The sequence below is a fragment of the Xiphophorus couchianus genome, chromosome 3 (assembly GCF_001444195.1).
Source record: "Xiphophorus couchianus chromosome 3, X_couchianus-1.0, whole genome shotgun sequence".
NCBI lineage: Eukaryota > Metazoa > Chordata > Actinopteri > Cyprinodontiformes > Poeciliidae > Xiphophorus > Xiphophorus couchianus.
The window spans coordinates 2,471,242-2,495,027 of NC_040230.1; the positions used below are offsets into that span (position 1 = coordinate 2,471,242).

The 23,786-nt window shown below is 37.5% G+C and overlaps 2 protein-coding genes across 5 annotated transcripts in view; both read right to left on the bottom strand.

Annotated features, from left to right (window-relative positions):
* Nucleotides 1-1,903: 1,903 nt before the first annotated feature.
* Nucleotides 1,904-5,621, bottom strand: bola1 (bolA family member 1). Of its 3 annotated transcripts, XM_028013382.1 has the most exons (3): nt 5,502-5,621; nt 3,694-4,193; nt 1,904-2,037 (listed from the first exon to the last, which is right to left on the bottom strand). In XM_028013382.1, the coding sequence occupies exon 2, from the start codon at nt 4,185-4,187 to the stop codon at nt 3,741-3,743; it is 447 nt and encodes a 148-aa protein (XP_027869183.1). In that variant the 5' UTR covers nt 4,188-4,193; nt 5,502-5,621; the 3' UTR covers nt 1,904-2,037; nt 3,694-3,740. The 3 variants fall into 3 exon arrangements, with proteins under 3 accessions (XP_027869183.1, XP_027869184.1, XP_027869185.1); XM_028013383.1 differs by lacking the exons at nt 1,904-2,037; nt 5,502-5,621 and adding an exon at nt 4,313-5,015 and having other exon boundaries at nt 3,541-4,193; XM_028013384.1 differs by lacking the exons at nt 1,904-2,037; nt 5,502-5,621 and adding an exon at nt 4,341-4,352 and having other exon boundaries at nt 3,541-4,193.
* Nucleotides 5,622-6,217: 596 nt separating this feature from the next.
* The window catches only part of sv2a (synaptic vesicle glycoprotein 2A), a 34,634-nt gene continuing 17,065 nt past the window's right edge, over nt 6,218-23,786 (bottom strand). For both annotated transcript variants that reach the window (XM_028012730.1, XM_028012729.1), the window contains exons 3-13: nt 19,750-19,930; nt 18,274-18,425; nt 17,966-18,099; nt 16,685-16,774; nt 16,501-16,608; nt 16,320-16,408; nt 14,964-15,128; nt 14,618-14,751; nt 13,785-13,991; nt 11,182-11,341; nt 6,218-10,463 (exon numbers count right to left, since the gene is read on the bottom strand). In XM_028012730.1, coding sequence (XP_027868531.1) covers nt 10,280-10,463; nt 11,182-11,341; nt 13,785-13,991; nt 14,618-14,751; nt 14,964-15,128; nt 16,320-16,408; nt 16,501-16,608; nt 16,685-16,774; nt 17,966-18,099; nt 18,274-18,425; nt 19,750-19,930 — 1,604 coding nt within the window. In that variant the 3' untranslated portion in view covers nt 6,218-10,279. The remainder of the gene's footprint in view (nt 10,464-11,181; nt 11,342-13,784; nt 13,992-14,617; nt 14,752-14,963; nt 15,129-16,319; nt 16,409-16,500; nt 16,609-16,684; nt 16,775-17,965; nt 18,100-18,273; nt 18,426-19,749; nt 19,931-23,786) is intronic.

A 23,786-nucleotide genomic window follows, 5' to 3' on the forward strand; every position in this document is an offset into this window, starting at 1 on the left:
TCCCAATTTGTCCTCAGAACACAAGCCCACGGGCCACAAATGGCCCCCGGGCCACGCTTTGAACACCGTTGGTTTAAATGAAATGCGTTGCTTTTTGTACACACATGCTGCACAGATCCTGCAGCTGCTCTGAGGGTCCACAAGACGACGCCAATCCCCTGGGACAGCACAGCCACCCTTTCTCAGGCACCCATTTGTTGCGTCCAGAACCCCACCCGACCTCCCAGAACCCCACCTGACCTCCCAGAACCCCACCTGACCTCCCTTCAGCCATCCCCACCGGTGGATGACCCCTCAACCAGCAGAGGTCAACTGTGCAGAAGGAGCCGCGACATAAATCAGCGGCCGCTCTGGTACGCGGGAACCCTGCCCCGTTCAGGGTCCCAGCACCAACCTGGCACCATCTGTCTCGGACCGGTGACGCAGAACCAGAACCGCCAAGGTGGGTTCCCACTAACCTACACTGGCCCACACAGACCTGACGGGCCAGAGCCGGGACCAGACACAGATCCATCACTGCTGGAGCCGGACTCTGGAGGAAAACACAGCAAAAACACAAAATAATACCAAGTACTCTAAGTCTAGTTACTAGTGCAAATAACTAAATACACCTGGAATAAGAAAACTAACTTACAAGAAACTCTTCGGCAAAGTAAAAGAGCTGGTTTTACATAAATAATTGCTTAATATTAATGAAAAGTACTAGTTATACTGGTAGATTTTTTCACTAATAAAAATAAATTTTTCCCATAAGTGAAATAATCTGCCAGTGGAACTAGTTCTTTTTATTAATATTAAGAAATTATTGCCTTAAAGCCAGCAGCTATATCTTACTGAAAAGTTACTTGTAAGTTAGTTTTGTCTTATTTGAAGTACACCGAGATATTTGCACTAGAAACTAGATGAAAAATAAGATTTTGTGTTTTTGCAGTGGACTGAGGTTCAGCTCCGAATGTTTGTAAGAATGATCTGAAATAAAAGATTTTGTAATTCAAAATATTAAAATGACTACAAATCTCTGGAGTCCAATTTAGTTAAGAATTAAAAAATTAAAAGCTAAAAACGTTTATAATTTATATATTAAAAAATAAGTAGATTAAACTGCTTTTTTAATCAATAGGTGATATCAATGCTATTATTTGCCTTCTGTTTAAAAATGTATATGTAGAAACAATAAAATTTCCTCTAAAAAAAGTAATTCACTTTCATTTATAAACTATTAATTTTCACCTTTTGGCATAAAGTTTAACTTGGAAAAGTTTAATTTATTTTGATACAAGTAATTTATCTAATGAATGGCCTCTGTTCTTATTTTTTGTGTGCTACTTTTGGTAATTATTTCTTTTACCAAGGAACCAAAACTCCATTTTGAAACAAACTCTTTATGGAGAACAACACAGAAAGAAAGTATGAAATTTTCAATCTGTTGATTTAAAAAGTGTTGATGACAAAAAAAAGAAGAGCCTGAATATTTCTCTCTCAGACAGTTTTCTGAGTGTAAAATGTGAATTATTTACCTTCTTGGGAGATATAAATATGAGTTTTCTGGACAGTTTGTCTCCAAAGTGAAAGGTATTTTCAAGCGGAGCCCCTCTGGGTCACCATTTACTGCTCTGACCCAACAGAACCTGTCATTTCGCTGCAGAACCGCCTCTAATGAACGGGTGATGTACTGCTCACAGGGAAAACAAGCAAACCTGTTAAGTGCAGAGACAAGTCCCAGCAGTCCAGCTCATCGTCCCCTCTGTTGGATCTTAACGCCACCTGGAATCGTAACGCATAAATCTCCCCAGCAGCAGCAGCAGAGTGCAGGTCTGCAGGCGCTCCGGGCCCCGGGTCGATCCGCAGGCCCCTCCTGGCTCTAATGAGTGCCAGGGGTCATAAACTGGTTGTGTTCCTGTTTGCCTTTTTCTAGACCAGTGACACCAGTTGTTCTCCCTCCTCACCAGAACCTTTTGCTCGGCCTGACAGGCCGTCGGGTCCAGGCCCAGGATGCTGGTCCCTCTAGAAGCCGGTCGTCATCAGCTAACAATAACTCTGTTGGAGGGAAACATACAAATTCTGCTTTATTGACACAAAGTTGTGTTGATTTAAACCTCTGAGGTCCGTTTTCCTCACGCCAGACTCCAGCTGACACTTTAGCTGTTGTCTCATCTTCCTCGCCTGGCTGAGGCGGTGATTTTTACCCGTCATATAAAGTTAACACAGCAACAACTTCATAGTGAGAGGACAGGAATAAATGCCCACACACACAGGACAACTGGGTCCAACTGGAAACCAGAACAAACTCATGGACCTTCTTCTTCTTTAAATCTGATTTTTACTTAATTACATGAAAACTCACATAAAAAACATTCAAATATTGTTTAGACTTTATAGTATCAAAACATTTCCTTCTAAATGTTTAAATTATCTTTGTGTGACCTTAGTTTGACCCGTTTTAACATCTAGTTTCTGATTTGATCTCACATTTGTAAATATCTAATAAAAAGTGAGTTTAGATTGTTATTGTTTGTCTTTAATGGAGATTATTAAAATATTTTAAAACATTTTTAATATTTTAAACATGTTGTTTAAAATATTTTAAAACATTCAAATATTTTCAATTGCTTTTAAACAACAATTTTAATATTGTTAAACATTTTAAACAATATTTAAGCAGTTGGTCGTTTTGTGTGCATATACTGCCCCCTTGTGTCGAGCCGGCAGGACTGACAAAACCAAAGGACGATCAATAAGCCAGATCGATTGTCTATACAGTATACTGAAACCCAGTGGTGTCTGAACTCTAACTGAATTCTCTTTTACCTGAACAACAATAAATCTAACATGTAACTTTTTATATTTCCCTTAATGTCTACAGTTATTTCGCTTTTTGAGCCAGTTATTTTCCATTTTGTGAGTCTATAAAACATTTGCTGTATTTAGCAAAAGTATAATAAATGAATAAGACCCTTTCTGATTTTGAGTAAAAAGTCACTGGATGTTTGTGTCACAGCTTACTGTGATAAAGAAATAAAAAATTAAAGAAAAAAAGTGATTTTGAGAAGACCCTTTGGACTTTACTCATATTTTGTCATTTCAAAAACATAACATATTTGCATATTTTACTTGGATTTATATGACAAACCAACACAAAGCGGTGAAAAATAATGAAGTGGAAGGAAATAAAAATCTAAAAAGTGAAACAGATATTTATAGTCACCCTTTACACTGACATTTAACTTCCAATACAAGAATCAACAGTAAGCCAGATTAACTTTATCCTCAGTTTGACCTAAAAAAAAATATATATACTAGCTGACTTAAAGGTTTCATTTAACAAAATGCGAAAAACATAAAACATGGAGAAAAAAGTTAAAGGGATTATTTAATTGATATAAAAGTTTTGGGTTTTAAATCAGCATCACTGCAAACAGCATCATGTCTGAAGTGAAACATTGTTTTGACTTCAACTAGAAATAAATCCAATAGCTAATCATTTCCCTCCTAATATTATAAGCAGGCATTTATGCAAATAAATCTCTTTCAAAATGGAAGTGAATCTCAGAAATCACTTTTATTTACATTCAGCAGCAGAAAAGCACAGAAGACCAACCTGATTATTCTCATCTGTACTCAATTTTACACCAACATCAGGGAAATCAAGGCAGATGAATATTAATGAGAAGATTTATTCTTCAATCCTTTTACCTTCAGAGTAGATAAAACCAAAGAGCAGGTTGTGAGTGTCCAGCGCTTCATTCCCGCCCGGCCTTCAGCTTCTCCTCCACAGTGCGGTCGTTTTTCGAACCCCCCATGCAGGGCGGGCTCTTGCCCAGAGCGGGGTCTACACCCCACTGCTCAGGGGTCTTCGCCTGGATGGCCAACGCATGAACACAGCTACTCAGTTCCTCCTTCAGCGCCTCATTGACCAGACGGTGGCGCTGAATCAGCGGCAGACCCACAAATAGCGAGCTGACCACCAGGACTCGGAAGTGAGACTCGGAACCGGGGGGAACCGCGTGCATGTGGCTTTCGTTGTGGACCTCCAAGTGGCTGGGCTTGAACTTTTCTGTCAGTTTGGTTCTGATGGTTGTTTCAATAGGCCGGGTCGGGTCCGGGTCCATGGGCGGTCTGAAGTGAGCCAGAGGCCGAGCTACAGAAAGGTAGATGGGCCGAGTGCAGCGGGAGACACTGGGAAGCATCAGCCTCTGTGGAGGAGAACAAAAACAGATTTATTCATCTGACCATGAGGAATGTTTCATTTTCATCCTCCTGTTCCAGCTGGGTCAGACTCTCTGGTACAGTACTGGACTGGTTCAAGTCTTACCTAAAGAACAGAGATTTCAGTGGGTAACTTTTCAATGGAGTGGGCAGAAATCACATGTGGCGTTCCACAAGGTTATATTTTGGATCCCCGCCTGTTTAATCTGCTAGCTCAGATTAAAGCAAGTTATAAGATTAGTTACCAGTCAAGATTATTTGTATAGCGCATTTCAGCAACAAGACAGTTCAAGTGCTTTACTTTACAAAAACATCAAACACCTCATTTAGTCGATACTTGTGAAAACCAGTAACAGACGTTGTATTTTGTCAAGTTCCAGTGTTAGGATCATCAATACACATCAAATATGTTGGTCATTTTGTCGATTGAAATCTGGGTTTATTGATGCACTCAGACATGAACCTTCAGAGACACATAAAGACAGTTACAAAGTCGGTCTTCTATCACCTGTAGAACATTTCCAGGATTAAAGGACTAATGTCCCAGCAAGATCTAGAGAAACTCAACTGCAAAGCTGCTGAAACCCTGAGTTCCTTTAAATGAGGGCTAAAAACCAGTTTGTTTAAAGCTCCCTTAGATATGACTGTAATATTTATGTTAGTCTATATTTCAAGTTTTCATTACTTTCCTTTATTATGCCATGTTTTACGTTTTCATCAGATAAAGCATTCTAAATTGCTTTGTTGCCGAAACAAACTTGCTTTGCACCAAGAAGGTCCCAGGCGGATTAGTTAGCATTTCTCCTCCCATCAGGATGTCCTGCTTTACAAAGCTGAATCTTAAAACAAAATCATCTGCTCCATTTAAGCATATCAAATTAAATATAGAAGGAAAGCACTGCCGAAAACACACTACAGGTCCATCTCTCAGTTAATGCTCATCAAATGCATTGATTACTTGAAATGTAAGAAACTGTAAGTTATTTTATTTTACCAAATAAGGATGGACTGAAAATAACCTCCAACTCTTTTAAGGGACTTTAAAGCCGATTTACAACCACAAACAGTTTATGTGTCTCTGTAACTGTAAAAAAGGAACAATATCCAGTAACAAGGTCCTGATTGTTTTATAATGTTAGCTTAGCTTGTTTAGCTGCTTGTTACCCGCCGCTGTTATCTAGCTTGTAAGCTAAACACAGCAAAACATACATATGTAAACCACTGACATGAAGAAACAAATCATGTTGACTAAACTCTCAGTTAGGTAAAATGCCCCAACAATTAAAAAAACTCACCTTTCAATGGACAGACAGCGTGACGTCTTCTTCTTGTAAGTTTTTGACGGCTAGCACCTTTGGAGGGACACGGCTGCCATCTGCTGGATTCCTCCAGCGGGTTCGCTCCTTTACAGCTCACCGGTGTGTGAGCCGCGCAGAAATGAAAACGCAGGCAAAAGGAGACCTGAAGGCTCATGTTTTTCCATATAATTGAGCACTAATAAGATTAATACGCAATATTTTTTCAAAAATATAAACAACTAGAGATCCCCTGCTGATCAATATGCTAAAAATCAGACTGAGATGACCTAAGTAAACACAAAATACAATTTTCAGGAGATGATTTCATTTATCTATACTATACTAACTTGCCCTTTGTGAAAAAGTAATGATCTGAATCACTGTTGCTCCATTTGATGCAGAAAATCTAGTCAGATTTCTTGCTACATAATGGCAATCTGTAGATTTTCTGAAAGTGTGACCCCCAGACAATGCAGAGAGGAAGATTATTTCATCAGGATCACATGACCACCGTAACACAGATTAACACAGATAGACCAGTAAATCAAGAACTTTACTTATTGCTTATCCATATCTTCTGAAGCATAATTTAAACAAGCTACATGTTTTCCTTCAGCAGGGGAGTCTAGCGCAGTGAGTGGGCACTAATATGTGTATCTATATATATATGTTTATATATATATTTGGCAATTTAAATAAATGGACATTCCATCTATCTTTTCCACTTGTTTATTGTTAATTATTTTCATAACGTTTTGTTATAGTTCCAAAGGATTGCATCAAAGTGCGATCCTGATCAAAAATCAACATGGAGAAATCTCACACACCTCTAAACAAAACTGCATCTTTTAATCTAACTATGATCCATAACTGGTGTTTGACATTGATGATTTTACTGTATTATCTCATTCTCATTTACAAAATCAAAAGACAACATACAGCATTGTTCATTTACACTTTTTTTTTTATCACTTTTGTATATTTGATTCCACAGTTTCTATACTTACAAACAATCAACTACAGTTTCTACAGCACAGTACAGTGACAAAGGTGATAATTCTTTGTTACATTTAATTTATGGTGATGCACTTGTATCGACAGAAGCCTCAAGACCAAGAGTGGATTTAGAGAGTCTCACACAAATGTTAGCTTTTTTTATTTCATGTCTTCATATTAGTGGGAGAGTTTATTTTTGATGCAATGTTGTGCGGAGTAGTTCTGAACAGTCAGTCTCTTACATGAAAAACACAGCAGTCAGAGCGATTTCAGATTGATGATTCAAAAAGAAAATCTCATTGAGAGGTGGAGTTAAAACTTTAAAGGAACAGACATGTTAAGGAGTGAATTTTCTCCATCTTAAACAAGCCAAACGTTTAGAAAAGTTTAGAATTGTTTTTTATTTCAGGTGGGAATTTTCTTTTAATCTTCCCTGCTCAGATCAGCTGTCTACTGCAGGTAAGACGCTAACAGCTCAACACTACTCCACACAGCCACAATTCAAATACGCTAAACAACCCCTTCAGTGGAAAAAGGCCGGCATGTAGTAATGTGCTTCAACTGCCAACAACTTTGTAAGAGACAAACACTCAAACACTTATTGCTTTGTTAACTTTTTGCACTCACAATTGACTGTTGCCTAGGCAACACGTTAATTATACAAAAACACCCTGTAACATAGGCTTAGATATGTATGAGAGAAGCGTGTTAGCATTTTAACAGCACTCTCTGCTAAAACAGAGTAATCTTGACTTTGTTTTTTACCGCATGATGTGTGACGCGGGCCGGTCTGCAGAGAATTTATTTCTTACATGTGTGGTTCCTGTTTTCTCAGGCTCTATCAGTGTGCTTCTGAGAGGGTGTGATGGACATTTTGCAATGTAGCCTGATAATTATTTTGGCTTCTGAAATTTTTTGCAAGTCAGAGATTTTTTTACTAGGGCACCTGAACTGTCAAACTCAGTGTTTTGAATAATTTTCAGAGAGAAAATTAAAGTGTTTCTGCTCTACATGCCCAACAGAAAAAAAACTACTTTAGTATTGTAAAGACCATGGGGGGAAATCATTTAAAAATCCTATTAGTTCTATTATAGTTTATTTTATTTACATATATTTATATCTATAGCAGATCTCTTGTCATAATGTGTAAACTCAGGCCACAGAAAATATTTGGCAATAATTCATGAAAGGTGGTACTCATGGCACACGAATAGATGATGGATCAGGTGACAAATCTAGATCAGTGTAAAGTAAATGCCAATAAACGAGGGGTCATTTTCTTTTTGCCGAACTGTGTAAACCTACAGCATCTTCACAACATCATCATTTGGTAGATTGTGGTTGTGCTTTCAATAAATGTTCCCCTGGTTCTTCAAAGCTTGTCCAGCCTAATGCGCATCAGGATGAGTGTCAAACACAAGGCTCTCAGAATTGTGCACAATGCACTCTTAGTGCAGCGGTTTGGCTATATATTCAATTGAAACTACATATGGCTGCTATCCTACAAAATGGCAGTTTGGACAAGAAAAACTAGTCTGACATGATTGCTTTTCCAAATGTTGGAAAGCAGCTGTGAATATAATATACCAAGTGGGAATGCATGTGATCTGTATGGAACATATGATAATTGTTAGTGATCCCTTTCTGATAAGTGTGCTTTTATGTCTTGCTCCTATCATATGCTAAAGTCCAGGAAAAGACAGAATTATCCTGCATGTTAAATTAATGTCCCAATCAGTTCTGTGTTCTAACAAAAATCAGGTTAAAGGTGTAGCCCTGATGGTGTTACACGCGCCTGAATTTAATATATCTAACTCATAAAAGCTTGTTATCCAATATCAGTTAATCAGGATGAAGGTAAACTTCAAACATGTTTCAGTTCAGGACTTGTGAGTCATTAACAACTAAAAGTCCTGGAGCATCAACATCCTGAAGTTGCAGAAACCAGCAGCAATACTCAGAGTTGGACGGTACCAGCAGAAGTATTGTTTGGTTAAATGAGAGGATTTAGATGATTGGGTCTCCTATTTCACGTGCTAATGGTAGCTACTCATAATAAATTGATGCACAGTATGCATAGCGTATTGTTCAAACTGAAGTGAACACCAGCTACGATGTTTTTTAGTTTTTCCATAACTATTGAGCAAGTGTTTGAAGTGGATAAAACTGAGACCAGAGTGAAATACTTAGCATTATCTAATGCTAGCAGCTGCACAGCCCATATGTTAGCTCATCTATGCAACCACTGAATATTTACTAACACAAAAAAGGAATCAGGTAGAAAGGAATAAGTTAATATAAGGAATTGTGAGGGAGTTGGTGAATTCACCAAATATAGAAAGTAAGTTTTAATAAATTTAAGTTTGGTGTGCTGAACATCTACAAAAGGTTTAACAGATGATTTTTCTGTAGGCTGGTATTCATGGTGCGCTAACCTGACTAAACCACCGATTTTCCAAACCGCCCCACCCCTGTCATTGTAAAAAAAAAGAAACAAAGGTGCATTTGTGGAATGATTACAGACTTAATAAATAAACAACCATTTGTCAGGTTTCAGTTGCAAAGATGACCCACAATAGCTTAAATTTTGAGTCCTCAGTGAAAACTTAAACGTGACTAGATTAACTTCTCTACATCAATCATGATCTTCTTTCAGACATTTCAAGTTTTGCAACGTTTCGTGCAGTGTGCTCCAAAACACCTGGGAAAGTCTGTTAAAGGTATCAAGAAATATAGAACTAGTGTCCTGCCAAAATACTACAGAAATTTGATAGAGAACAATATATGAGCAAATGTAGTAAAACTCTGTTTACATGTTATAGTCTGGATTTTCAAGTTTACATACAGTTCATACTTTGTGACATGCATAACACCCTCTGAAACATCTTAAAGACACACATCCTGTATATTCATAAAGGAGAAGGGAAAAGGCAGTTCTCACAACGGGATGTACAGTTTGACTGGAATAACGGCTAACTGGGAGATTCTGAACATTTTCCTTGGGAAAATGTTCTCATGACAAATGGTTGTGCTTTAGATGGACAGACACAGAAAACTTGTCTCGAACTCATCCCTGTTCTGGTGCGATCCAAAGTGATGCCATAAAGGGAGGGAGATTAATCTCCGATTTGTAACGATAACAAAAGCAAACCTGGAATGTTCTATTATCTACAAAATGGCAGTTAGTCTAGACACCAACACAAGACCTCAGGAGAAACAGAGTAAGGAACACCAAGACGTTCCCCCGCAGAGTCAAAAATGCTTCCAATCAAGACAGGAATTGTTGCATTTTTGAGCAGATGTCCAACAAAGATGAGAAACTCACAACTTCAAGGGTGAGTTGATGTTGCTCAAAAGAATGACGGTGAATACGGACAATTCTGCAATGATGGCTAGTGGTCATTTCTGAGTCTGTTTGCGTTACTAACTATCAGAGTCACTGACCTCCAACCCTGGATGGTTTTACACTGAGGGGGACAAAACTTAATGGAGTTACATCTACATTGGTTTACTGTTGTTTTTTTTCATCTCCAGACTTTAGTAAACATCAACAAACATCATCTTTTTCTGGAATTATCAGGATGCAGCAACAGGACTAACCTTTACTCTCATGGCTGAATGTTGCACCTTAACAAATTCATGTTGTAGTTTACCGTTTTACTGTGGATGTAGGTGAGTGTGGGGTGGGTTCAGAGGGCACGAATTGATGAACTTTTGAGCCGTTTCCTCTGCAGGGTGGCTAAAGCTCTGCTGCCCTCTGCAGAGCTGCCGGTGCCACACTATTGGAGCACTTGACCCCGCGTCTCTGGTAGTTTGAGGGCGAGAAAACTGCCTGCTGCCAGCGCTCCGGAGGCAAACAGGATGGGCACGGCCTTGGTTATGCCAACGAATGACGTGAAGATGCTGATGCCGAGCACGGCCGCTAATTTACACAGAGCGTTGAGGAAGCCAAAAGCAGTGGTTCTGAGGAAGGAGGAGAGAACAAAAGTTGCGTTGGATTTGTGTTGGAAGTTCAATTAGTGCTTAAGGAGAGTACAACTGAAGCATTTAACTGAAAAAATCTTGGAAATAAATTCAGAAGTATCTGACAGAATATGACTTGTTAAAAAGAAATAACTCCTGATTCCTTCTGACCCTATTTCTTCTAGACAACATCTAAAATCCTAAGATGTGATGCTGTTTTCCTGTTATGATCTTTCTTAGTTAAAAGAGAAAATGTCTTGGTCTTAATGAGATACAAATCTCATTAAAATGAAAATGTTTTCTCGTTTAAATGAGATACTGTTCCTTAATTTATTTCCAAATAAATCAAATAAACTGAAGAATATCTCAGGATTCTTTATGCCATTTCTTATTATAACCTGATGATGGTGGTATTTCCCCTTCAATTAAATCTAAAAGTTGATCTCTGATAGTCTTGGAAACAAAAATTTAATTTTGCTCTTCTTCATCTTACATTCTATTTTTAAATCAGTTTTAGATGCATATATGTAATAATTAAATCTACTTTATGAAAACCATTCAATGCCAAAATGAGCTTTGCAGTCCAAACAGCAGCAATAATTTCACCCACAATGTCATTGGTCCCTGAAAGCCAACCAATCACTGAAGGGCAGCTCCTCTGACCTCATTCTGCAGTGCTGCTGTGTTCAGGGCGTCAGAGGACGCCTAAATCACCCACCTATTGTGAGACGGATAGAGCTCGACGGTCAGCACATCCAGGGAGTTCCAGGAGGCGATGCTGATCCCACCAAACAGGCACAGCAGAGCGATCATGGCTGACTCGCTGTTGCCGAAAGACAGGAAGAAACAGCTGATGCAAGAGATGACGCTGGAGCCGGCTGTGAAAAAAGGAGACAAACAGAGACAAACAGGCGTGATTACTGTTGACAGGCCACTGTATATTTTTAACCTTAGAGTTAAACCAGAGTTACTTGAATTAACAAGAACTATTTTCATTAATGGTCTCGAATCTTTACTGTAGGATAACACATTTTTTTAAAGAAGTCAAAATAACTGATGTTTTCCACTGATTTAAGCTGAACTGATTCTAGTCCCAATATGTTTTCTGTCTAGTAACGGAGCCAACAGAACATTTTGTACCCATCATGCAACAGTGTGGATGCAGAGGACATTTTGTACCTGCTTTGACGCCTGAATGATTGGATGTAATTTTTTTTTTACCCAAGGTTTTAAGTAAGAAAAAGTGAATATGTAATTCCAAAAAACAATATTTACAAGCAGGATGTTTATTATTATTATAGTTTGATTAGGGGTCATAATTTGACATTATATACGAGTCAACAAACTCAAAATAAACAACAGGGAAATTTACCTAATAGGTACAGACTGGAAGCAGGACAGTATGAAATTGCAAAGGTGATTTCCTATAGGACTTAAGCTATTTTTGCTAACAATCAGAGTTTAGGGAACTAACAGATGTTTTGTTCAAACAAAAGAAAATGTAAAGTATATACATAAATCTAATCTTTATTTATTTTGATCAGAAAATGCTGTTTATATCTGGTTAAACTTCAGCAGGTTGTGACCTGTTAAGACTGCATGCGTCTGGGGAAGATTGACCAGATGTAGTTAGTGGCCGTGGCACTAGGGGGCGCTATAGCTCCTCCTGCATGAGACACGATATCACTACCATAACACTCCTAAGAAAAAACAGAGTACTTTTCAGTTTGATGTCATATTTAATTAAATGTGATTGTGATTATATTTATTGTGAAGTTAAAAAGCAGAAAATAATGCCTAATAAACAATCAATATTTATAAATACAGTTCTGAATTAACAAAAAAACCATAAGACACATGGGAAAATATCAGGAGTTAGTATATCTTAAAAATAAATTTTTAGACGTCCATATGTCAACTTCTGTATCTTTCACCCCTTTTTATAAAATCAATTAGCCTTGAGCTTGTTGGTGTCACTAACAAGCCATTAGGAACCGCATTATTTATTAGGAATGCTGTTGGTGAGTTTTTGAAGGTTTGAATGTTGAAGGTATTGTAGATTTTGCCCACTGGTGATGCCAGCAGGAGCTGCAGCATGAATTACAGCAGAAATCTGTTAACGAGCAGCTCATTTGAATCAGGAGGCAGGAGAAAGGCTGCAGCTAAAAGTTTTAGGAAGTTAGATTTGGAGGACTGAACTTCTGGATTACAGTGATGTCCATCACCTTTTTAGCATTAAGCTGCATCTACAGCTATTAGAATGCTCTACAGCAATATAAGAAAATATGGGTTTTATTTTTTTATTTGGAGTTTTGTCAGATATGTCTAGAGTTTGTGTGCAGCAGTGCCAGAGACCTAAAAAGAGTTTTGGTTCTAGGAAAGGTGTGGATGATTCCTTCAAATAAATATTAATTCTCTGTGAGGTAAAGAGGAAAAGGCACTAAATGATGAGCAAACACTTTGCAGACCCCTCACTAAACATATCAAGGATGCAGCCTTAGAGTCCACAAACCTTCCTTAAATGTTTCATGTTATGAAATATAAATTTGTTCAAAATAATCCAAACATCTCTGAAAAGGTTTCAAAGCCAACATTTTGCCACAGAGTTGAATGTTTTACATACAACATTGAATTTGCAGCAGTTGAAAGCTTTGGTGGGAGTCCCCAACTAAAACAATCTCTTTAGCAAGATGACATCCTCACAATCCTTCACTGCCAAACAAGCTGGTGGAGCTTCCTGATGTACCATCAGATTTCTGCTGAGTAGGTCAACTGAAATAGATTTTATAATTATGGCTTGTAAATTGAGTTATTTATAGATGATCTACAGCATTCATCACTGCTTGCTGTTTTATTCAATGGCTGTTTTTCCTTGAAATGCATAAAATATCATATAAATTGCACATCTACTCTTTGAGCTGCCTTGTTGCTGAAAAAGTGCTACATAAATAAAACTTCTTCTTTTAGGAGCCTGAGAAAATTAGCACCACCAAACGTGGTGCTAATTTATGGGTCGTAGTTTTTATGGGTCGTAGTTCTCCCAGAACATTTTAAACAATCAGCCTCACCATCTGAGATCTGAATTTTAGTGCACAATTTGACATATTTATGCTGTTTTTAAGTTATTTTACAACATTTTGTGTTGCATGAATTTAGCAAAACGCAAGACAAACGCAAAATGTTCAAACACTAGTTTGGGACTATGACATTTATGATTTAAAATGTCAAAAGTCAAAGATTTATTTACACTAGCTCTCTCTCCTTCTTCAATACTTTCATCTGAGCAAATGCTACATATTGGTGTCCCGTTCTCTGTCTTACCAAGCATCCTCAAACGCCCAATCTTGTCCATGAGGAGCGCAGACACAATGTTACCCGGCAACACTGCCAAGGTACCCAGGAAGCTGACGAAGTAGACCATGTAGGCGTTATTTTCATCACTGACATCACTGAGCAGGCAGCCTTCTTTGTTGTGCAGGAAAGTGCTGTTTATGAGCTTACAGTTGATCAGACGGTATTTAAAAAGATCTGTGAAGGTAGAACAGGTGTCGGTAAAAAGCAGCACAGTCATTGTGATAAAAAAAAAACATATTTCAGAAAATATAATAAAAAAAGCAACTTCAACTATTTAAATCTAACCAACAAAAACATGCAACAGATTCTATCATCATTACTGATCACAACCTAAAAACAGCCTGTAGAACATAATGATGGCATGCTAAATACAGCACTGGAATAAATATACCACTTAAAATAATTAGTTTCTGTGATTTTACTTTTTATAGGTTTATGTTTGAGTAAAATGAACGCTGTTTTTTTATTCTATGAACTACTGACAACATGTCTTTGAAATTCCAAGCAAAAATGTAGTATTCATTTGCAGACAGTGAGAAATGGTCAAAATAATGAAAATGAAAATGTTGCTTTCAGACCTCAAATAATCCAAAAAAAACAAATTTATATTCATTTAGAAGCAACAATACTAATGTTTTAACTCAGGAAGAATTCAGAAATCAATATCTGGTGGAATAACCAGGAGGTTTTCAATAGGGATCAGTGTAGAGGTATCTTCGTTTTTTCCAGAGCTGTATATAATGCTGTTAGATTTTGGACTACAGAATCCAGCACCAGTAGACTGTGTGTGAATTCCTCACCAGTGTTGTAAAAGAGGGTGGCAATAAATGTGCAGTTCTTGAAAAAAGTGTTGCTGGAGGTGATATCCTCAAAGTAACACTCTTCAAACAGCGAATCTTCAAACACCATAGATCTCATTTTCACATTCATGAACCTGCAAACAAATACACGAGCAAATAAAATAACCTGCACGTCAAAAAGTGGTTCTAAAAAACAAGCAGTGTTTCTAAATAAAAAAAATAAAATCTGCTTCAAACTCATAATCTATGATAACAATGAATGCACTCATGAGATTGTGGCAGAAAACATTTTTCTCTCTTACAGTTTCTCCTGGCAGCCTGTAATGAGGGTCTGCAGCAGACTCACTTGTCGTTGAAGTACTGCCCCTGACGGTGGACCTGGTTCTCCAGAGTGAAGTTAAAGGTGACATGCTCCACTTTCTCCTTGACAAACACCTTGGTGCGCGAGGCATACTCCTGCTTTTGCAGGTACTTGATCATGTCAGGGAACCACACAGTCAGACCGTAGTAGCTGCAGGAAGAAAAAGCAAATCAGTCCCAAAAAGCCAAACTGTGGAAAATTCACACAAAAACTTTTACTTTTCAAAAGCATCTTTTAAATGGCTTCACAGGCCACTGATTTTTGACAATATGTAATTGGTACAGAAATATTGTGCACCTTTAAAATGAGTTAAAGCAAGTTAGTAGAAATGTTGCTGTTTTATCTTACTCTCTCCCACTTATTTTACAGAAAGTGAATAACTGTAAATTCTTAATCCTTTAACTCTCTGACATGGTGTTCATGTTTTTGTGTCTAATCTTCGAATAAAGCATGCTTTGAATAAACCATGAAGAACAAACACCACCACCACATCTAAAGAGAAAATCACATTTATTCAACTACATCGCCCATGAACAACAGTTTTTTTTTCTCTCTGATAGATTATAATTTGCTAATTTTAGTGGTTAGTCCTGCACAAGCACCACAGGTGGTATGGAGTACAACAAGGCTCAGTGCATGGAACAGTTCTAGTTATAAAATATATTATTCTACTTCCAATTCACTGATGAAACTCTGCGATATTTATCCATGCAGCCTGAGATATCCAGTCAGTTCATTATACAACAGGGATTTCTTGACGACACCTGAATGATGCTTTTCTACTTTTAACCTACAAATAAGACTAAATTTAATTTGAGCATCTAAAATCAAACTGCTTAGTCAGTAATTTACTCTTAATAGCTTCTAAAATTAACATAAGGAATATGAGGACATATGTCCTTTAAATCCCATATTAAACGGGTTTCTTAGAACTGCTTCTTTCCTCTCTACAGTAGATTATTCTGAAATTAGAAATATACTGTACTACAAAATAGTATGACGCCAATGAACTAGATTTATAACTAGTTACATTTGATTCTTTAAGGCTAGATTATTGCAGTTTTTACTATAAGAAAGCCCAGATGATAGAAAAAACCCTTCAACCTATTGAAGATCTTGCTGACAGAGTTCTGGTGAGAATTAAATGGAGAGATCTTATTTCTTAAGTGACTTGAAATGACATTTGTTTTTAATTGGCACTGTATAAATAAACTAACTTCAACAATTCATAAATTTTCTGATTGTGCTTGGATAAAACCAACAAAATGCACCAAACAGAGCTTCTGAATAAAGATTCATGAGTGTTAGAAAGTCTGGATAACAGCATCAACCTGGTCTTACCTGAAGGACATGGAGAACCACACGGCCATCATCATGTAGGTGGTGCGGCGGTACTCAGGGGAGAAAACGGTTTGGAAATTATTCCACACCTGAAAGAACACAAAACCACAGAGAGACTCATCAAATTTAAGGAATTATGGCAAGAAGAGAGCAATCAATCAGAGGCATCTCTGAAACCAACCTGATGGAAAAGTGAGGAGAGTTTTAGCCTCCATTTCTCATGCCAGGCCGCACTGTCGCTCATATTCACCAGCTCGTCTATCTGCTTCACCGTTTTAATGGTGGTCACCTGGCAGCAAGAGATCTCATCTTCAGTCCTTCATTTTCATTGATGTTCAGTATCACCTGTGCTGTGTGCAACTTACAGAGAAGACCCTTTCTGGGTAACCTTTGGCCCTCATGTTGGTGTCATGGACCTGCTTCAGAATCATCCACGCCTCGTCATGCTTCCCGTTCTGCAAAAGGTAAACAAGACAAATAACTAGAGCATTGCTGAAGGAAATGCCAAAACATTACTCAAACTTTCACCACTATAAAATGATTTATTTCTACATTAATTCTATGTACCATAACTTCGTCCAGCTGAACAGAAACAAAACTGAAGTTATTATCTTTGGATCTAAAGAGGAACGATCTAGAGTCAACACACAGCTTAAGTTATTACAGCTGGAAACTAGAGATAAGGTTCAAAATTTGGGAGTAGTGATGGAGTCTGACCTGAATCTTCAGAGCCACATAAAGACAGTTACAAAGTCGGCCTTCTGTCACCTAAAGAACATTTCCAGGTTTAAAGGACTAATGTCTCAGGAAGATTTAGAGAAACTCATCCAGTCGCATTGATTATTGCAACAGCGTCTTTACAGATCTGCCTAAAAAAATTAATCTTCCAGCTGCAGCTGATCCAGAACACTGCTGCTGGTGTTCTGACTAAAACTAGGAAGATGGAGCACATAACACCAGCTCTACAGTTCTTCCACTGGCTCCCTGTAGCTCAGAGAACAGACTTTAAAATACTGATGTTGATTTATAAATCACTGATCAACTTAGCATCACAATGCTACAGCAGGAAATAAACTCACTCAAAGCCGTAGAGACTGAGAAGAAATGGTTTATAATTACAATGAAGAAATGGTAAAATATACTTTTTTTGCCTTTATGACTTTTTTATGACCTGGATAATGTTAGAACGTTGGAAACATTTCAGACTGTTTTTATTGTTGTTTTAACAAACAACAAAGATCTGTTGTTGTTGTTGTTGTTGTTGTTGTATCAATCTTCCAGACCTCTCAGGTCTTCTGGCTCTGGTCTGATCTGCATCCCCAGAACCAGAACCAAACATGGGAAGCAGCATTCAGCTTCTATGCACCACAAATCTGGAACAAACTTCCAGAAAACTGTAAATCAAACACTGAGTTCCTTTAAATCTAGACTAAAAACCCAGCTGGTTAGAGTTGCTTTTGAAACATTAATCAATAATCTGATGGCACTTGACAAAATGTAATGCTTCTTTTGTTAACTGCGTGTTTTATGACTTTTTATGATGTAAAGCACTTTGAACTGCCTTGTTGCTGCAATGTGCTATCCAAATAAACTTGATTGATCCCTTGATAAGTCTGAAGCATCGGGGGAGGAAGCTGGCAGCTCACCTCCAGGTAGAAGCGGGGGCTCTCAGGCATGGTGGAGAGGGCAGAGATGGCGGCCACAGACGGGAAGGCACACACCAGAACAAAAACCCTCCAGCTGTGGAACTGGTAGGCCGAGCCCATCTGAAAGCTCCAACCTACACAATGACAGATTACAGGCCAGGTTGTTGCTAAACATCTCAATCAAAATAGTCCCATCTGGCCAAACGCACACGGTTCCGGGTCTTTTAATGCCTTATTTTCATTCATTATGTCCTAAAATGATGTTCTAAACAGAGCCTGACTCATAGAGACCTGTTTGTTTTTCTCACCGTAGTGTGGGATGATGGCCCAGGCCATGGCGGAGGCGTAGATACCACCGATCATCCAGAACATGCAGAGCCAGCTCAGGTGCTCTCCACGCTTCTCCTGGGCCAGGAACTCAGAATAATAAGAAAACACAATCGGGATGGAGCCTCCGATGCTGCAGAGTTACAGAGAGAGGCAGAAATGCAGAGAAAGAGGCAATTAAAATATGAATTATGCTCTTGAGAGGAAGATAAGAGAAAAGGAAGGCCAGTATTGAGAAGTAAGTAAGCAGAGAAAACATTTGAAGTTGGATTTTTGTGTTGAAGCTCTTAAGAAGGGGTTTGAATTAAATCCAATTTTTACATTTTTTACATTGTTCTGATGTAAAAGGCACCATTCAACTGCTATTCAGCATTTAAAACTCCTTGAATGAGTCTTTTACTTATCTTCTGTGCAGAAGTGCTTTCATTCAGTCATATGGAGGATTTTCAGGCATGATTGGCATGTATTAGGATCACACTTTGACTAGGCCACACCAACTATTTGTTTGTTTTTTATTATTTCAGTGGAACTGCTGTAGTGCCCCATATCATTAATCTGCAAAATAAGCAATTGAATAAATGAATGTATAATTCACACACTTCACCGCAAAACCACGAAATCTTACTTTGTATATTAATCTAGAGTCTGGAGCAAATATTTTAATTCACCTGAAATAAGACAAAACTAACTTACAACTAACTTTTCAGCAAGAAAAATTAGCTGATATCTATAATTATCAATATCGATAGTTATTGATTTGTTTTTTGTTTTAAATGTATAAAATACTGCCAAACTGATGACATGACTTGTTTTCACAGTTTTCACTCTGCTCCGTTTGTTAATTTTAAGCAGTTAAGGGGCATGATGGTGAAACGTTAAACTGCTGCTCACTGTGTTGTTACTCAACAGGCTGTTGCTAGGTAACCAAAGAGTGCGTGAGTTGCTAGGTAACCAAAGAGTACGTGAGTTGCTAGGTAACCAAAGATTGAGTGCTAGCTGGTGCCACCAATGGCCTCATTAGCTCTGCCTACATCTCCCAGAATGCCGTGCGGGTCTGGATCAGAATTCAGTGAATATTCTACATATTGAATATTGAATATTTATCGCAGTGTTATATATTGTTATTGATTTATTGTCCAACCTTAATCTAGAGGGATCATTGCACTTTCACACAGTGCCAGGCTGACTTGGAGGTTTTGTCCCCCCGATAAGTGAAAATGTAAATTTTTATGTCTCTTTCTATACTTACAATTTTAAACATTTATTTTGACATATTGAAGACATGAACTGATCCCTTTGGACAACAAAGGGACTACAAATATGCTCTTTTGCTGCATTTTCGGTGCATTTCCCTTGATCTATTTTGTGATTTTGCGCATTTCACTGCTCGTCAGATCAGCTGCTGTTTATGCATCACAGTGGCTGTGACTCCCTGCGTGATTCATCTGCCTGCTCACCCGACGCCAGAGGCCAAACGGCAGAAAAGGAAGGAGCTGTATCCCTGGACGAAGGACGAGAAGAAGGCAAACACACTGTTTATGGAGAGCGAAATGAGCAGGGTCTGTCTCCGACCGATCCGATCAGCCAGGCCGCCCCAGACGAAGGCTCCAACCATCATCCCCAGGTAAACGATCAGACCTGTGAGGAAGAGGAGGGGACAGGGACGAGTCGGACCATCAGCAGCGTGAAATGATTGGAAGAGATGAAGTAGAAAGGCAGGTAGGATGATAATGGGTTATTATTCTCCAATAAACTCACGTCTAGCACTTCCAGGCTTCACTTTCACTCTCATTAGATTTCCAATTTGTTGTAAATTACTGCCAGGGGAAATCTTATTGGACTTCTAAAAAAAGTTTGCATTAATGATGAAATGTTATGGAAGAATTGAAGCATAATCCTCTGAAATGTTTCCAGACAAAAAATGGAGCATCAGTTGTTCAGAAAAAACTCTCTTCTCAGCTGATGGTTATTCAAATCAGAGTTTTTTAAACAGTTGAGTGTTATCAGGGACAAAAAGAACTGATGACTTTTTGTGTTTAAGTGAAGGTTTTTATTTAAATCAGGCTGAAAATTTGTTGACTCTCAACATTCAAATATGGAGCAAAGAGTATTGTTTTCCGTGACAAAGGAGAAAAAGGTTACTGCGTACATTTACATAATGTTTAGTTAAAGGCCAATCTAAAGTGTTATTTTGTTTGTTTGCAATGTTCAAATCTAGAAACATATGTATTTAATCAGTTTTGGTAGTATTTCATTAGTTGAAGTTGGTTTATCTCTTCTATCGCTATGATTTTCCAACAGTATTTGCAAGACGGTAGCTGGAAATGTTCCTGCATTTTATTAGTTTAATAATTTGCACTTGGGGGAAAAACACAGGTCTTTTCTCAAGTTGGTATGAAATATTCTTCCTGTAAAGTTAGAACGCAGTGAGAAGCGTAAGAACACGGTTCTTACACAATGTTCATTTTGAAAGTCTTTATTTTTCCAAACCTAAAGGTAGAATTTTCTGGACATCTCAGTCAAAATATTTACCTTTAACAACTTGCCTTATCTGCAGATTACATAAAAAACCTGCAGATAGGACTATAGAGTGTATAGTATTGGGTCACATTTCTGGGTGTTTTGGTATCCACACTAACTCAAATTTAATTTCTACAGATTTTAAAATCTGTGATTTGCATGTCAAATTAGGTTTAACAAATCCAGATTCTTCAGATTCATCATTTATCTGATTTGTCAGTGTGTGCATTGAGTCATTACGTCAAAAACCAAAAGACTGAAAATGTGGTGAAAATGTTCAAATTAAGCTAATATGCGGCATATGAAAGCTAAAGTAATTGTAATGTAAATCTATGTAAAAATGTCTGTAATTATTAAGCATTATTAGAGATACATAACCTTTAATCAGCAAGAAAGTCTACAAAATCAAACATTTCATGCTCGGTTTTCCTTTTTTTTACTCATCCAGAATTTGAAAATGGTTCAATGAAATTCAAATTTTTTAAGAATGGTGCAGTTCTAGAGCAGGTTATACACTGAGGTCCCTGTTAGGTATTTGAAGGACATTTAACAGGTTTTCTATCGAACGATGTTCACTTTGTTGATCTCAAACTACTAAATTAGTCGACTGTATTTCATACATGACGATACAAGCAGAAACAGAAATGTGTTTGTGTTTTTATCTCCCTGTGGATGAACCTGTATGTTCATCCACAGCTTCAAAATGACACAATCTGCAGTAAGAGACAGTGAGAGCCAAAGTATCATTAGTATTTCTAGTTGCAGTGTCTAAACTAGGCTTTGTGTTTCAATTAAGATACACTATCATCTACAATGGAGTCAATGAAGTTGAATAGACTGTTTCCCAGGAGGCAATTACTCATTGTGTCTTTTTAGTATAACAAGCCATTTAATGGGAATACTGCCATTTTCCAACTAAGCAGGGGAGAAGGATTGATTTATAGAATATCCAGTATAATAGATAGTGATTTGCTCCTTTCAACTTGTTATTACTGAAATTGATGTGTCACAGATTGAAACAACTGGCTGTTTTGCAGGAGTCAAACAGGCCCGTCGTGGAGGACTGAACTGGAAATCCTCTGTTGTTCTGGGTTTTTATGTTCCACCTCTTTATGTTTGTGTGAATCCCTGTAATTAAAACATTTTGCTTGCAGCACTGAAGCCAGCTGTGAACATGAATGTATGCATTCAGCAATAATTCAACCCCACGTTGATTGATCACAGAAAGCAAATCAGTTTGGGATGGAGGAATGCAGTGAGCAAATGCTGTTGTGTGGTTTGACCAAAAACAAACTATTTTATTCATAATGGCAAAAAAAAAAAAAAATGTTGAAATAATAATTGCTGCTGATAACACTAGATTTAAAAGCTTAGTGATGCTTGTTGTGTAAAAAATCTCCCACGCGTTACAGATGGAAGATTCTGGACTCTTTACATGATGAGCAGGTAAACAACAGAAACAAAATCAGAGCTGGGATTCAAGGTGCTAGCATGAGTCTCATCGCTTCCACTGATCCAGACACACTCACTCACAACCTGCTCCACTGAGCTAAATATCTAGCTCTACTAAAACATTTAGCACTATGCTATAGCTTATTAACTAAACATTTTAGTTTATGAGCTAAATATTGAGGTTGCTAGCTAAATATGTAGTTTGGAACTAAATATTCAGTCTGGGAACTAAGTATTTCACTTGCTAACCTTTGCTGTGGAGTTAAATAGTTAGCTCCACAACAAATATTTAGCTTGCTTAATATCTGTAGTTTGTTAGCAGGCTAAATATTTGGAGCTAAATATTTAGCCTACCAAGTTAACACTCTATTTTGCTTGCTAACTAAAAAAATATTTTGGAGCTAAATATTAAGCTTGCTAACTTATTGTTCAGCTTGCTAACTAAATATGTAGATTGGAGCTAACTGTTTGACTCTGATCTATATATTTAACTCTAAATAAAATATTTATTTTGAAAGCTAAATATTTAGCGTGCTAACTAAATACTTTTTTTGTGAGCTAAATATATAGTAGCTCTTTAGCTAAATATTTAGCTTGCAGCTCCATTTGTGACTGTGTAACTATACAAACAATCCAAGTAATTCAGTGTCCATTAAACTTACGTTCTTCTAAATGACGACATTTTATTTGTTTAAAATGTTGTGCGCAAAAGACAAAATTGATGTCTCCATTTCAAGAGACTTGTTCTGTCTGTGGAAATGGATCTGGATCTGCTGTGTTCATGCAACGTTATCAGGCTGTTACGCATGCACAGATTCCCTCTTGTGCTCTAAATCTGTAGACAGAAGTTGATCAGGTGCAAATTCTGAACTTAAACCTCAAAAAAGATGGTAACTCAGGGATTAGCCATCAAGACTTAAACTTACATCAAATTATGTCTGCAAAAAGCAAATCTACTCCAGTCAACGACCTCAAACACATTGAAATGCAACCGTAATGAGACATTATCCCATTAGCACATTGGTATTTTTAGTTATCTAAAAATATACACCTTAATAATATGCAAAGAGAAACATTACTATAAATGTGATTAAGCGAGCATGAAAAATAAAAGAGAAACTAACACAAAACTATCAGAAGGCAGAATGCAAAGGTTGAGCAATAAAGGGGTGAAAATACAAATTCAAGACTTTACCTCATGAATAAAAACATGGAAAAACGATGTGAGTGGCATCCAAAAAAAGATAAATCAGAAGAAGACACAACTTACAGTTCCTACAAAACCTTTCCAGATTGTGTCACATTGCAACCAGAAACTTCAGCCTATTTAATCACAGAAAAAATTCAACCATTTTGACTGAATCTGAACAGTTCCTGAAAAAAAACTGAGTATTTAACTCTCCAGATTGAAAAAAGATTGGTAAAGATGTGCTCAGTAAAAATACACGGAAATCTTTGATTGTAACATGAATAAACGAAGGGATATAAAACATCCTACAAGGAACTGTAAAAAGTATCGACT

Excerpts from the sequence above, each read along its gene's own strand:
- bola1 (XM_028013382.1), bottom strand. The coding sequence starts at position 4,187 with ATGCTTCCCAGTGTCTCCCGCTGCACTCGGCCCATCTACCTTTCTGTA.